We start from the raw sequence: 14,020 nt of genomic DNA, 5'->3' as shown, positions 1-14,020 counted from the left end.
CGCTGGCACACCTTATTGTGGTTGTTTTTTGACACATTCTTCTTGTAACCCGTAACAACTTTAGCTTTAGTAGCAGCTTAGTGTACCAATCAAATGAGTAATTTGTTTCAATAATTGCTGACGGGAGAGGCTGAGTAAAAACAGATTTAACAATAACCTGCTGCGGTGATGCAAAATATGAATGAGTGTTGAAAGTTCCTCCTGATCGCGCCTTTAACTACACTACGGCAGTGTTTTCATGTTAGAGACGCAGCATTTAAGTTCAAAGTCTGGATTAATAAAGTTTGGTTGCTACATCACCAGCACTATTACCAGTTTTTGTAAATTTATGGTGTAAGGATAAAGATTTTTAGAGGTAAACATTTTTCATCTTTACAGGATCATTCTTCTTCAACTGTGTTTACATATTAAACTTTTATTGCATTTCCCTTCACTGTCTTCAAAGAAGAATTAGTTTTTTGCTCATCTAACCTTTACAAAACCTTTTATTTTCTCTCCCTAACTCAAAGCTGCATAAAATTTCATTATCCAGCTAATTTCAGAGGCTGTTTTCAGGACATGACAAGGCACTGACAGAGAAAAGTAAAGGATGAAAAAACAAAAACAAGCTGTTCATTTATTAAATAACATTCTGATTTATTAATGTTTGCTTTAAAATGTTTGGCCATTTTGTTTTTTAAAAATGTAGATAAATTCTGTTTAAACAATCACGCCATTTCACTGCACACACAGTTTCACACAGCTCGATGAGTGAAGATTCCAGATTTTCTTACCTTTTGCTTCCACCTGGTGGTTGCATCTTTATCCGAGGTTGTAAAATTTAAATGTCGGCTTCTTGTGAATTTAAAGTTCACATAATAACAGTCATTAAAAAATAACTCCAGCTAATGTTGTTGATGTTTTTAATGAGAAGCAATTTGAGGCTCGTAAACTGGCGTGAGTCAGGTGTTGGTCTGATGAGTTCACATGTTAGCTTTTAGTTTACCATACTGTGTTTAACACAAATATGTTGCACAACATGTAATGCTCTTAGTATGTGTTTAGGATGACTCTCAGCTACCACCACACTAAATCTTAGCTCAGTATCTGTAAAACTGACTATGTTCTCAGCATTTCTGTATTGGCCAGTGTTAATTAGCTGAAACAGGAAGACTCTAAAATGATTCAGTTGTAGATGTACCTCCAGTTGTTACTTTCAGTCCAGATGTTCGTGAGTTATTTTGCTAACACACAAACAGGGTCAACATTGATAACAGCAGTTTTAGGTACAGATCTTTGTGTGGAGCTTGGAGTAAATGTTGGGGATGACTCTGAGCTACTACCTCATCAAATCTGAGCTCAATATCCGTGAAACTGGCTGAATTATTGGATTTTAAATTAAATCCAAAATATCTCCCAGTTCACAAGTTATTTTGCTAACAAACAAACAGAGTTGAGTTTTTAAAACGGATCAGTTTGTGTTGGGGATCAGTCTCAGCTACTACCTCATCCAATCTGAGCTCAGCGTCTGGAAAACTGGTGGATTTGTAACCATTTACGTGTTTGCTGAAGTCGCTTAGCTGTGGCGGCCATCTTGAATGGGAATGACTCCAAAAGTCAATCGGTTGTAGATGTTCATCCAGTGATGACCACCTGAAGGTTTAGTTCTAATCTGTCCAGTGGCTCACAAGATATTTTGCTAACAGTACACGCATACACCCACTAGCAAAGGAGAGAGTGGGTTTTAAAGACTGTTCAACTTGCAGTATTAAAAAAAAGAAGCAAAAACTTTGATTTATGGCAACTGGATACCAAATACTATGTTTCTAAGATTGAAATGAGGTGTGAGAGTTCAGCCGTGTTGTGTGACAGCTGCCAAACTCAAGTAATCTTAAAAGTGTTTATTGTTTTAAGAAATAGTTTTAGCTGAACGCACTTGTGAATTTGTACATGTTATATTATTCCAACTGCACTTGACAGGTTATGGCATCATTGACAAAAATAGGATTCTTTTAGTTTTTTGGGTTTTTTTTTGTCACTTTGTACAATGTTTGTTTACTTTAGTGACAAAGAAACTGTCCTCTGTAATGACAGGTTTGCCTCAAGCAAAAGTTGTAGAACATATTTTTTTATATGCAGACATAAAATTAATTGCCTCATCTGTTTCTGGTTTTACTACATAGCAGTAAAAAACCTGAAACTGTAACCACAAGAAAAAGCTTCACCTGTTGATCCAACTGAGTCTGAATGTTTCTTTGTTTGTCTTATAGATCTACAAACATCTGGGATCATATTTACCTTTTCTAAATTCTTTCTGCAGCAGCTTTTAGGCTTATTTTTACACGACTTTGCAGTTTTCTGTTAACTAATGCTTAGAAGCTTGGTGCTGGGCGGTTTCTCTGCCGGGGAAGGTGCAGCTCTGGGTCATTGGGGGGTCAACATGGCCTGCCTACTCTGACGCTAGATTCAGTCTCGATTCAATAAAGGATTTCATCTTGAGATATTCTTTTTGTAGAGCAAATCTGTTCTGACACACGTAGGCAGCCATCTTCTCTACATGGTATGCCTGAAATGCCATGACAGGACAAAAAAATAAATAAAAATTAAAAAAAATAAAAGCCAAATGTAATAAATTGTTAGCTACAAGTTACAGTAAAAGCAGCAACATGCTAGTTATAATAGAAAAAAGGCTAGTTCAAGGCTAAAAGTAACAAAAGCTAAAAACAGTTTTTACCGGTCCTGCCTGTATGTGATTGACTAAATGTGACGTCATCGGGTCAAAACTGTACAGGATGTTTTCTTTTGTCACTTGTTTGTTCCCGTATTCATTTTTCTAATTAACTACTTCTGCATGTTTGTGGTGTTTAGTCGTTCATAAACAGGCGTGTCCGGGTTTAACAGGACAGGTTTGGCACTTTGATTTTTACTTCACTGCGATGACTTTGGTTTTTGAGCCTTTTTTATGTTTGAAAAGATTTTTACCTTTATTTGTTTTTACAAATACTTTCCCCTTAGAAATAATGACATCTCTTCAGTTCCTTCATAAACATTGTTCTCTTTACAATTTGCTTCAGAAAACTTGCTTTATTTATTTATTTCTTTTGTTACTTTTTAGTTTTAGCTAGTATGATTCTCCTTTTCAATTCTGCTTGTGCTTATGTTTCCTTTAATAAAGTATCTTCATTTCAGGTGTTACAAACAATAGAAAAAATTAATAAATAAATTGAAAAAACCTAACAGATTAATTTAATGAAGTTGAGTCACACCAAGTAATGATTCGGAAATATTACATTTATTTGAAGAACACTTTAATCACTAAAAGGTGATTCTTATGCTCAATAATAAAACAGTGATAAGTGGATTCAGTAAAAATATAGGTATAAAGTCATTTTATTCAAAATATCAAAAGCTTCTAAGCATTAGTTAACAGAAAACTGCAAAGTCATGTAAAAATAAGCCTAAAAGCTGCTGCATAAAGAATTTAGAAAAGGTAAATATGATCCCAGATGTTTGTAGATCTATAAGACAAACAAAGAAACATTCAGACTCAGTTGGATCATCGGGTGAAGCTTTCAACTCTGGTTAAGGTTTCAGGTTTCATACTAATGTAGTCGAACCAGAAAAAGATGAGACAATTTTATATCAGCATATGAAAAACTTTCTACATTTGCATGAAGCAAACCTGTAATTACAGAGGACAGTTTCTCAGTAACCAAAGCAAACAAACATTGTTCAAGGTAAGGTAAGGTAAGGTACATTTATTTGTACAGCACTTTTCAGCACAAGGCGACTCAAAGTGCTTTACAACACAAGAACAAAATTACAGACAAAGTTACAGATAAAATACAAGAGAGAAAACTAAATTAAACAACAATACAAAGTTATAGAACATGATAATGCAGGTACAAGATAACTAAGCTAAAACATGACAATGCTAACTAAGGTACAGGATAAATAAACTACTAAAACATGATATTACTAAACTAAGGCACGAAGAAATCTAGCTAACAGTGCCAATGCACGCTAAAACAGCCAACATAAAAATGCTAAGGTAATTGAATTGATAGACAAAGTGGCAAATACTAAAAGAATCCTATTTATGTCTGCAATACAATAACCTGTCATGGACAGCTGGAATAATACAACATGTGCAAAGTCACAAGAGCAATTTCTTCAAACAATAAAGTTAAATAAAACAACCCAAAGTGCTTTTAACATTATATAGTTATTCCGACACCAAAAATGTAATATCAGCTACAGTATCTTAAATAACCCTAAACAATTCTTCATTAAAAGACGGAGTAATAAGACCACATGGCAGTAAATTATACTTCAGTTTGGCAGCTCTCACACCTCATTTCAATCTTATAAACACACAGCGTTTGGTGTCCAGTTGCCATAAATCAAAGTTTTTGTTTTTTTTCTTAATACAATCTGTGAAACTCTGTGCAGACTCATGGCTGATACGGGATCTGTAAAGTTGTTTTCTGTTTTTTTCAATAATTTGTCATTCAAGTTAAAAAGTGCATCTGATGGCACAAAGAAATAAATCATAATTCAGTTTTGTTACATAGAGTCTTTTGGGGGGGGGGCATATTAAATGGAAGCTGCACCTCCATATATGAAGTGATGAAACTTTGAAAGGTGAAGTAGTTTTACTCAGATGTTTACATCTGTTTAATTGTTCATTGTTCTAACAGGAACAAGCCGAACTGACGTGTAGCGTCTTGCAGCAGCAACGCTGTACTTTCCCCAAGAATCCAGCTCTGCTGCCTCTGAGACCCTGACACATCAACCAGCACAAACTGAGTAACAAAACAATCCGAGCTCAAAATAAAAGAACAAAAAAACGTGGTTAAATGTAAACATTAATATAAAAAAACAGCTTACAGCGAACACAGAGACCCAGGACTGTGACATGATGTGGGGACTGGAGGTTCTGTTTGAAAATATTGGGTTTGAGTAAAATCAGGATGAACAGAGTGAGAGCAGCCTTATTGGGAATTCTGTCGTATTAAAGATCATCATATGAGCTCATGTTTGAGCTGGAAACTTTGCTATCATGGCTTCCTTCTTTGACAGTGGTTGTGTTCAGCTGCGTTTACGCAGAGTTCAGTCGGTCTGTCAGCAACTTCTGTTTTTGTTCTTGGCTGATTTGTTCTTGCCTTTGTTTTCTTTTGCATATCTCTCAATTTCTGACATATTATTACTATTTTGAACTATGATCCGTACACAATTTAGAAGCAACAATGTGTAAATGTCCCTTTAATTATGATCTATCTGCTCTGTTTTAGCTGGTTTCCAGCTGAACTAACGTAGTTCTCGTACAAGCAGCAGATCCAAGTCAAGTCTCTTCTGCTCCTCTTCACTGTGAACGCTCCTGTACCCGAGCAGCTCCATGGCTTCTCCACAAACTTCTTGAACACGTTTGACCTTGCTGTGTGGCAGCATGGTGCGCCAGGCCTCGGACACCTGGGTAGCATTTCTAGGGATAACTTGGAAAGCCTGCATCGGAGTGCCTTTTCCCTTTCCGTGAGTCTTCTTGTAGATCCATTCCTCCATCTGTTTGGTCATCTCTAAACCTACAAACTGATAAATATCACTGACTTCCTTTAGTGGGTTGCGAGCCATGTCTTCATAGCGAATCATTTTGTAGCGGCCTTCAAGAAATGGAGGAGGTTTCAGGATGACCGTCTCATAAATCTCCAAATGACTATGACAGACTTCCTGCATGACTTTATACTGAACTTCAGCTTCTGGTATGTCTTCCTGCTCCAAGACAATAGAGCTATCTAAGATAAATGATTTGGCTGACTCCTCTCTAGACCTGAACACGGCCCGAGGGTCGCGGACCAGATGAACGATGCGGAGATCCAGGTTGGGGTCTTGCAGAAGGGGGTAAAGGGATTTCAGCTCAAAAAGTCGAACGTCTTTTAATGCCACGTGACTGTATGTCTGACAGGCCTTTTCCACCTTCTGCAAACCCTTAACGTCACATTTCTGACGGCATTGAGACTCGTTCCTCGCTGTGATGGAACAGGCCGGAGGCGAGCACAGAGCTCGGCTTTCAGTCCACATAAACAAAGAGGACACATGTGCGTTTTCTGGAAAGTAAGAATCCATTACTGAGAAGTCACACTGAAGTAGACTTCGTAGTAAATCTCTCACAGCCATTCGGAGGAGTCCAGCACGAGGTTTCTCCACTTTGGTCCACACATGCCAGGCGGGCTCCATTAGGTAGAAAACAGACGGGTGCTGGCTGAAAACCTGACCCATGAAGGAGGAACCTGATCGCCACGACGAGAGCAGCAAAACATGAACTTTACCGTCATTTTGGGCAGAATCTAAAGGACGATACTGATAATACCAGTTACAGATCAGCACCACTGATGCTCCCTGAAGAATCATCAGGGGAATCAGGGTCTTAAAGCTAATTATACTCCTAGAACCCATGGCTGTGGGTCTTTGTCAGCTTTAAATGCAGGAGAACATCTGCCGTTTCTGTCTTTTGTTGAGGAAAGTGTAGTCTCTTCTGTGGGGAAAAAGACACAAAAAGAAAAAAGAATTGATATTTTTGACTAACATGCAGATTTCCTAAATACAACCTCCAGTCTCCATAACCTTTTGATTTCACTGTCTCTAAACAAAGAACATCTTGGCAACATTTACAAACCAAGACTGCTCAGCAGAAATAGTCTGGGTTTGGCTGCTGCCAGGAGAACGGTGCTTGTCTGACTGCATTGTGTAACGTGCAAAGTTTGGTGGAGGGAGGATGATGGTGTGGGCTTGTTTTTCAGGAGTTGGCTCGGCTTAGTTCCAGTGAAAGGAACTCTTCATGTTTCAGCACAGCAAGACATTTCATGCTCCCAACTTTGTGGGATTAGTTTGGGGATGTTCCCTTCCTGTTCCAACATGGCTGAGCACCAGAGCCCAAAGCAAGGTCCACAAAGACATGGATCAGGAAGAACCTGACCATCCTGCACAGAGTCCTGACCTCAACCCGGCAGAACACCTTTGGGATGAATTAGAGCAGAGACTGAGAGCCTTCTGTCCAACATCAGTGTCTCACAGATGAGCTTCTGGAAGAATGGTCCAAAAATTCCCATAAACTCTCCTAAACCTGTGGAAAACCTTCCCAGAAGAGCTGAAGCTGTTATAGAAGCAGAGTGGGCCAACATCAGATTAAACCCTGTGGATTAAAAATAGGATATAACACAAGTTCAAATGTTTGTGAAGGGAGGCGAGTGAATACTTTTGGCAATATAGTGTATGTGATACAGAATTGATTTTTTTCTTTTTTTGTTGCTAAGAGCTGGACTGCAGTATGATTACTGTTCCAGTAAAGGGGACAAAGCTGGGGGACAATAATTTGCACAGCTGTGAGTCATTTCCAAGTAGTTTGTCCTTGTCTCATAAGATGTTACAAACTGAAACCTGGAGGATTTTAAAGAACAAGACAAGCACTTATGTTCATGGAAAATAATGTCACAATACATTTGTGCTTGCATTGTCTTAACTAAAAAAAAAAATTACCCTTGTGGGTGTGGTACAGGACTGCATTTTTAAACAAATAGCTTCCACCTCCAGTACATGTTCTCCCTGGTTGACCTCCCACTTCCACAGCCTCAGTCTAAGAAAGAGGATGGCATAAACACAATCCTGAAGACCACTATAAGTCTTTATATTGAATAAAAAAGTCCTGCGTACAACAAGATCATCTTACTATTGTGGCCAGGTTGACTCACTCCCATACTGCAAGTGATCGGCACTGTAGCGGCTAAAATGCTATATTTTACGCTACTGGTTGCTGTTCTTCCTGGTGAGCTTTGGTTGTACGTGCCCTTTGTTAAACTTGTTATGCAAATCTTCCTTGTCAGCTTATAGATCATAAAGCCATTTATTTCCTTTAAAGCACCCATTCATCTTGTCATTTTCCATCAGCACAAAATACATCCACATAAACTCTTAAATTATGCACAGTAGAAAACCGTTTGCCTCCTACCATTAGCAACACCTGAGTAGAAACACACCTGACCTTAAATAACCCATCCCAGCAATACACCAAATGAAATACACCCCTAAGAGGGGAAAAACAAACATGAAATAGATAAATGGCTTCTACAAACACGTTCCCTCAGCGCTCAGCAGTAATGATTTATAGACTTTCGGCAAAGGAAATTTTGTTAGTCAAATATATTACTGTCTCGTTAGCCATCTAGTTCAATCTTCATTTCTGATACGATCTCAGAACACGGCGGCATGTGCGGTTTGACATTTCTATGTTAAAGAGTTTTCAATATAGAGCTTGGACAAGAAATTGTTTCTGATGATGCTGAAAAACTGGACCATGCTTCCATCACCTGCAGACCAGACTGTTATAATGCCGTTCTAGCTGGGTGTCCAAACCCGCTCACAGCTCTCCGAGCTGAAGACTAATTAGCAGATTTAACCTGATTCAGGTGTTTGTTTCAAAGCTGCAAACTACAGTAATTCCATGATTTTATCCTCTACTTGATCTAAAGAAAGCAACTGTGACTGACTACAGCATATACGTATAAAATTAGGTAAAACACACACAATAAAATCCTCTTAGAGCTTAAAAGTCAATGTGAACTTGTATGTCGATCATAAGAACAGAGGAGGAATGTTTGGGTCTAACTCAGATTTAAGAAATGTCAGATAAGTTACCTGTCCTCAGGTGTGTCCAACAGGCAGTTCTTCTAGTTCAGCCTTGAGCAATTAGAGGTTTTCAGCTCCAACAATGTGTCCTCGGGTGTCCTAAGAATCAAGTATTTGTTTGATTTAATCTTGTAAAAACATCAACAGACTATCAAGTTAAAGGGGAACAAATTATCAAATATTTAATCTGTCCTTTGAGACAGATTAATGAGACATAGTGTTTGCAGGTACATTTTTTTATTTGGTTCACTGTTTATCCAGCAAGTTTAAACATGACTGTTTAAATTACATCATTTAACTTGATGACAAATTTATTTGCATGTAATGCCTCATCTTTGAGAGATGAGGCAGTTTAGCACAGAGGGTAGGGATCTTGCTTCTTGCTGGGATCCTGCTTATATATCCAGGGGTAAAAAATAATAATAATAAAGTCATGTCGTGGAAAACAAACCTTCAGCTAAAGCAAACTGTTGAAAACATGAGGATCTACAGGCTGACAGATTTTGGTAAACGGGAATTATTGGGTTTTTATGAAGCGCCTCAGGCTCACATGTGAGGTCAGAAATTGACAAAAAAAAAAAAAAATTGTGTCCTGCGAGGGGAAGACTGAGTACAAATTCGTTATCATTTATTTAATTTTTTCTATGAACTTGGTAAAGTTTGTTGGCAAATTGAATAAACATTAAAAAATAAACTTCAGAGAGAGAAAAAGTGGATGAATCGGTTTGTTCAAAAACGAATCAGAAAAAGCAAAAACAGTAAATTTGTACCTTAGTCGGTGTCGCTGGTTCCAAATAACTGTTGCTGCTCCTCCTTCTGTCTCCTGTCTCCTGTCTCCTGTCTTTCCGTCCCTGTCCGGGTTAAATACCTGTAAACCTGGCGGGACAGGTAGGTTAGTCAGCGAAGGGCTCTGAACCAATGAGCATCACCTGTCTCAGGTGAGGGACTCTTCTCTCGGTTTTTAAACGCAGCCTCTGACCCCAGTACCGGAGCCTTACACACCCAGGCTGTCCGAACATCAGCCAATCAGGACATGTGTCTTTATATTATCGCCCGCCGGAGAAGACGAAGGAGGTTTTTACTCGTGCGCGCGCGCGTGTACCAAAATATCTCGTGAGCCGCTGGACGGATACGAACTAAACTCTCAGGTGGTCATCACTGGATGAACATCTACAACTGATTGACTTTTGGAGTCATTCCCTTTCAAGATGGCCGCCACAGCTAAGCTATGAAACACATAAATGGCTACAAATCCATCAGTTTTCCAGACGCTGAGCTCAGGTTTGATGAGGTAGTAGCTGAGAGTCATCCCCAACATTTACTCCAAGCTCCACACAAAGATCTGTACCTAAAACTGCTGTTATAAATGTTGACCCTGTTTGTGTGTTAGCAAAATAACTTGTGAACATCTGGACTGAAATACAATACAGAAACAACAACATTAGCTGGAGTTATTTTTAAATGACTGTTATTTTTTACTGGATCATTCTTCTTCAACTGTGTTTACATATTATTAAACTTTTATTGCGTTTCCCTTCACTGTCTTCAAAGAAGAATTAGTTTTTTGCCCATCTTACTTTTAGAAAACCTTTTATTTTCTCTCCCTAACTCAAAGCTGCATAAAATTTCATTATCCAGCTAATTTCAGAGGCTGTTTCCAGGACATGACAAGGCACTGACAGAGAAAAGTAAAGGATGAAAAAACAAAAACAAGCTGTTCATTTATTAAATAAAATCCTGATTTATTAATGTTTGCTTTAAAATTTATGTTTGGCCATTTTGTTTTTTAAAAATGTAGTTAAATTCTGTTTAAACAATAACGCCATTTCACTGCACACACAGTTTCACACAGCTCGATGAGTGAAGATTCCAGATTTTCTTACCTTTTGCTTCCACCTGGTGGTTGCATCTTTATCCGAGGTTGTAAAATTTAAATGTCGGCTTCTTGTGAATTTAAAGTTCACATAATAACAGTCATTAAAAAATAACTCCAGCTAATGTTGTTGATGTTTTTAATGAGAAGCAATTTGAGGCTCGTAAACTGGCGTGAGTCAGGTGTTGGTCTGATGAGTTCACATGTTAGCTTTTAGTTTACCATACTGTGTTTAACACAAATATGTTGCACAACATGTAATGCTCTTAGTATGTGTTTAGGATGACTCTCAGCTACCACCACACTAAATTTTAGCTCAGTATCTGTAAAACTATGTTCTCAGCATTTCTGTATTAGCCAGTGTTAATTAGCTATTAATTATTGTTAATTATGTTAGTTCCTAATTTAAATGTCGGCTTCTTGTGAATTTAAAGTTCACATAATAATGTGAACTTTAAATTCACAAGAAGCCGACTTTTAAATTTTACAACCTCTGATAAAGATGCAACCACCAGGTGGAAGCAAAAGGTAAGAAAATCTGGTACCTTCACTCATCGAGCTGTGATCATTGCATTTGTATTTTAATACAAACTGCAGAGCTGCAGTCATGCAGATGTTATTAAAGTAGCTAATGAGAGGAAAGGCCTTCTGCTTTGAAATGATCAAGTCTTACTTTTGTAAAGGTTCAAAGTAAAGTTTGAGGGAAACAGGTCTTTTATTTTTAAAGCTTGCTTAGATTTTCCTTAAACTCTGACCCTGAAGTGATTACACTGACCCCAACACATTTAACTTTTTCTATTAAACACTAAATATCACACAAACATGTCATTATACAAATAATCAGACAATTTCCACATAAAAAAGACTAAATGTTTTAAAACATATAGCTGGATCATTTATGAGCAGACTTCATGGTCTTATTTAATACTTTATTTATGCATTTTTTAAATATATTACAAACACTTAGTTTGGAGCTAGATGAGCCATTACAGTTCTGTTGGAAGTAGCAGATCAGTGTTTAGTGATTTCTGCTCTTTTTCACTCTTTTTCCCAGCTTTGTGCCGAGCAATGCCACAGCCTCCCTTTTTTTTTAATTTTATTGAAGGAAAAAAGTCAATACAAGTCAGTTATTAACAAACATTGAACCAAAAATAAATAAAACAATTAATAACAAAAGCCAGGGGGACCATTCAATCATGTAAATATATTAAATGAGGAACAAAGAATAACAGTTTTAATAGCTTTCATGTTGTAGGAATCACGGATGCTTACAATGTACTGTTCAGATTCTTCTTGAAATGCCAGAAAAGAGGGAGTAGTATGTGCAAATTTAGATCTATGTATGTGGTATTTACCTAAGATTATTATTAGGTTAAAATATAAAGTTCCTTCTGTTTTTGTTATTTCTGTCATGGACTCCAAACAGTACATTGTCCCATCTTAACTGGAAACCACAGTCAACCTTCCTTTGGATATACCGAGTTACTTCTTCCCAGAAGGTGGTAGAGATGCAGTTCCAGAACAGGTGTTTCACAGTTTCAGGTTCAGAATCACACAGAGAACAGCTCACACATAAATCTTTCCTAAATTTTAACATGTACTGCTTGGCAGGGTAAAATCTATGAATTAACTTATCTCACTTTATTTTTTAGCAGGTATCTATAAGGCAGGTTCCATACTTTAGCAGCAGTTTTTAGAATGAAACTCATTTAAATTCTCATATTATAAAAGATTTCAGCTGGTGAATACTTTCTGTTTTCCATTTTTCATTTTCTTATATTCATTTTCTTTATTTTTTCTTGTAAAGTTTGAAGAGAAGTCAGGTGGTTTAGAACCGAGACATTTCTACCACGTAAGGTAGAAATGTCAAAATATCGTTTTCTGGTTCGACTACATCAGTATGAAACCTGAAACCTTAAACAGAGTTGAAAGCTTCACCCGATGATCCAACTGAGTCTGAATGTTTCTTTATTTGTCTTATAGATCTACATACATCTGGGATCATATTTACCTTTTCTAAATTCTTTCTGCAGCAGCTTTTAGGCTTATTTTTACATGACTTTGCATTTTTCTGTAAACTAATGCTTAGAAGCTTTTGATATTTTGATGGAAATGACTTTATACCTATATTTTACTGAATCAACTTATCACTGTATTGAAACTTGTTTTCTTATTGAGCATAAGAATCACCTTTTAGTGAATAAAGTGTTCTTCAAATAAATGTAATATTTCCAAATCATTACTTGGCGTGACTCGACTTCATTAAATTCATCTGTTAGGTTTTTGTTTTTTCAATTCATTTATATTTTTTTCTATTGTATGTAATACTTGAAATGAAGGTACTTTATTAAAGGAAGCCTCAGCTGAGATCCAAGCTTGACTGGAATCATTCTTCTTACAGAGCACAAGCAGAATTGAAAAGGAGAATCATACTAGCTAAAACTTAAACGTTAAAAAAAGAAATTAATAAATAAAGCAAGTTTTCTGAAGCAAATTGTAAAGAGAACAATGTTTATGAAGGAACTGAAGAGATGTCATTATTTCTAAGGGGAAAGTATTTGTAAAAACAAATAGGCTAAAGGTAAAAATCTTTTAAAACATAAAAAAGGCACAAATACCAAAGTGAAGTAAAAATCAAAGTGCCACACCTGTCCTATTAAACCCGGACACGCCTGTAGATGAACGATAAACACCACAAAGCATGCAAAAGTAAAGTAGAAAAATAAAAACGGGAACATAAACAACTGAAAAACAAGTGACAAAAGAAAACATCCTGTCCAGTTTTGACCCGATGACGTCACATTTAGTCATTCACATACATGCAGGACCGGTAAAAACTATTTTTAGCTTTTGTTACTTTTAGCCCTGAACTAGCCTTTTTCTATTATTACCAGTGTGACAAAAGGAATTAATGTAAATAAAATCAAAAGTACTTAGGCTTTTTTTTTGTTGTTTATACTAAAAACAAAGGTCTCTGTGTTTCTAATGTAAGAGGAACAATGTAGCAGTTAGTTTGGCGGATCTGACCATTTTCACGGCGCTTCTGGTCGATTTCTCGGTAAAAACTACTCATATAATCATGTCAATGTTGTAACTTTAATCAGCAGCTATAAAAATAAAATAAATAAATAAATAAACGAGGTCTTGTTTGGAGGTCTTTTTACGCTGTTTTGTGTTATTTTAAACGCGACGAGAATCGATCTTTTTTCAACTTTTGTCTCTTAAATCTGACAAATAAAAGTCAGTCAACAAACACAGGTTCCCAACACGTAGTGTGCATTTATAATTTTTCATTTCTGATACAAGAAGAGCGAAGTTAGCTGAGAGCAGGGCACAAAAATAAAGACTTCCTGAAAAGATCAGAGTGTGGACTTTTTGGCAAATCCCGTTCTAATGTAAAATATGACAGATTACTGGATTAAGGAAATGTCTAGTATGCTATCACACATAATGTTTGAGAATTTGGAAACAGTTGCTTTTTATTTGCCA

At 36.9% G+C, this 14,020-nt stretch overlaps 1 protein-coding gene across 1 annotated transcript; it reads right to left on the bottom strand.

The window, feature by feature from the left end:
* Positions 1 to 4,344: 4,344 nt before the first annotated feature.
* On the bottom strand, positions 4,345 to 9,627 carry LOC108246580 (carbohydrate sulfotransferase 6-like). The gene is made up of 2 exons (XM_017434206.3): positions 9,429 to 9,627; positions 4,345 to 6,511 (listed from the first exon to the last, which is right to left on the bottom strand). Exon 2 carries the CDS (start codon positions 6,430 to 6,432, stop codon positions 5,290 to 5,292), a length of 1,143 nt encoding a protein of 380 aa, XP_017289695.1. The 5' UTR covers positions 6,433 to 6,511; positions 9,429 to 9,627; the 3' UTR covers positions 4,345 to 5,289.
* Between the last annotated feature and the right edge of the window lie 4,393 nt (positions 9,628 to 14,020).

Source organism: Kryptolebias marmoratus, linkage group LG11 (genome assembly GCF_001649575.2).
Source record: "Kryptolebias marmoratus isolate JLee-2015 linkage group LG11, ASM164957v2, whole genome shotgun sequence".
In the NCBI taxonomy this organism is placed as follows: domain Eukaryota; kingdom Metazoa; phylum Chordata; class Actinopteri; order Cyprinodontiformes; family Rivulidae; genus Kryptolebias; species Kryptolebias marmoratus.
This window is presented reverse-complemented; position numbering and strand designations above follow the sequence as displayed.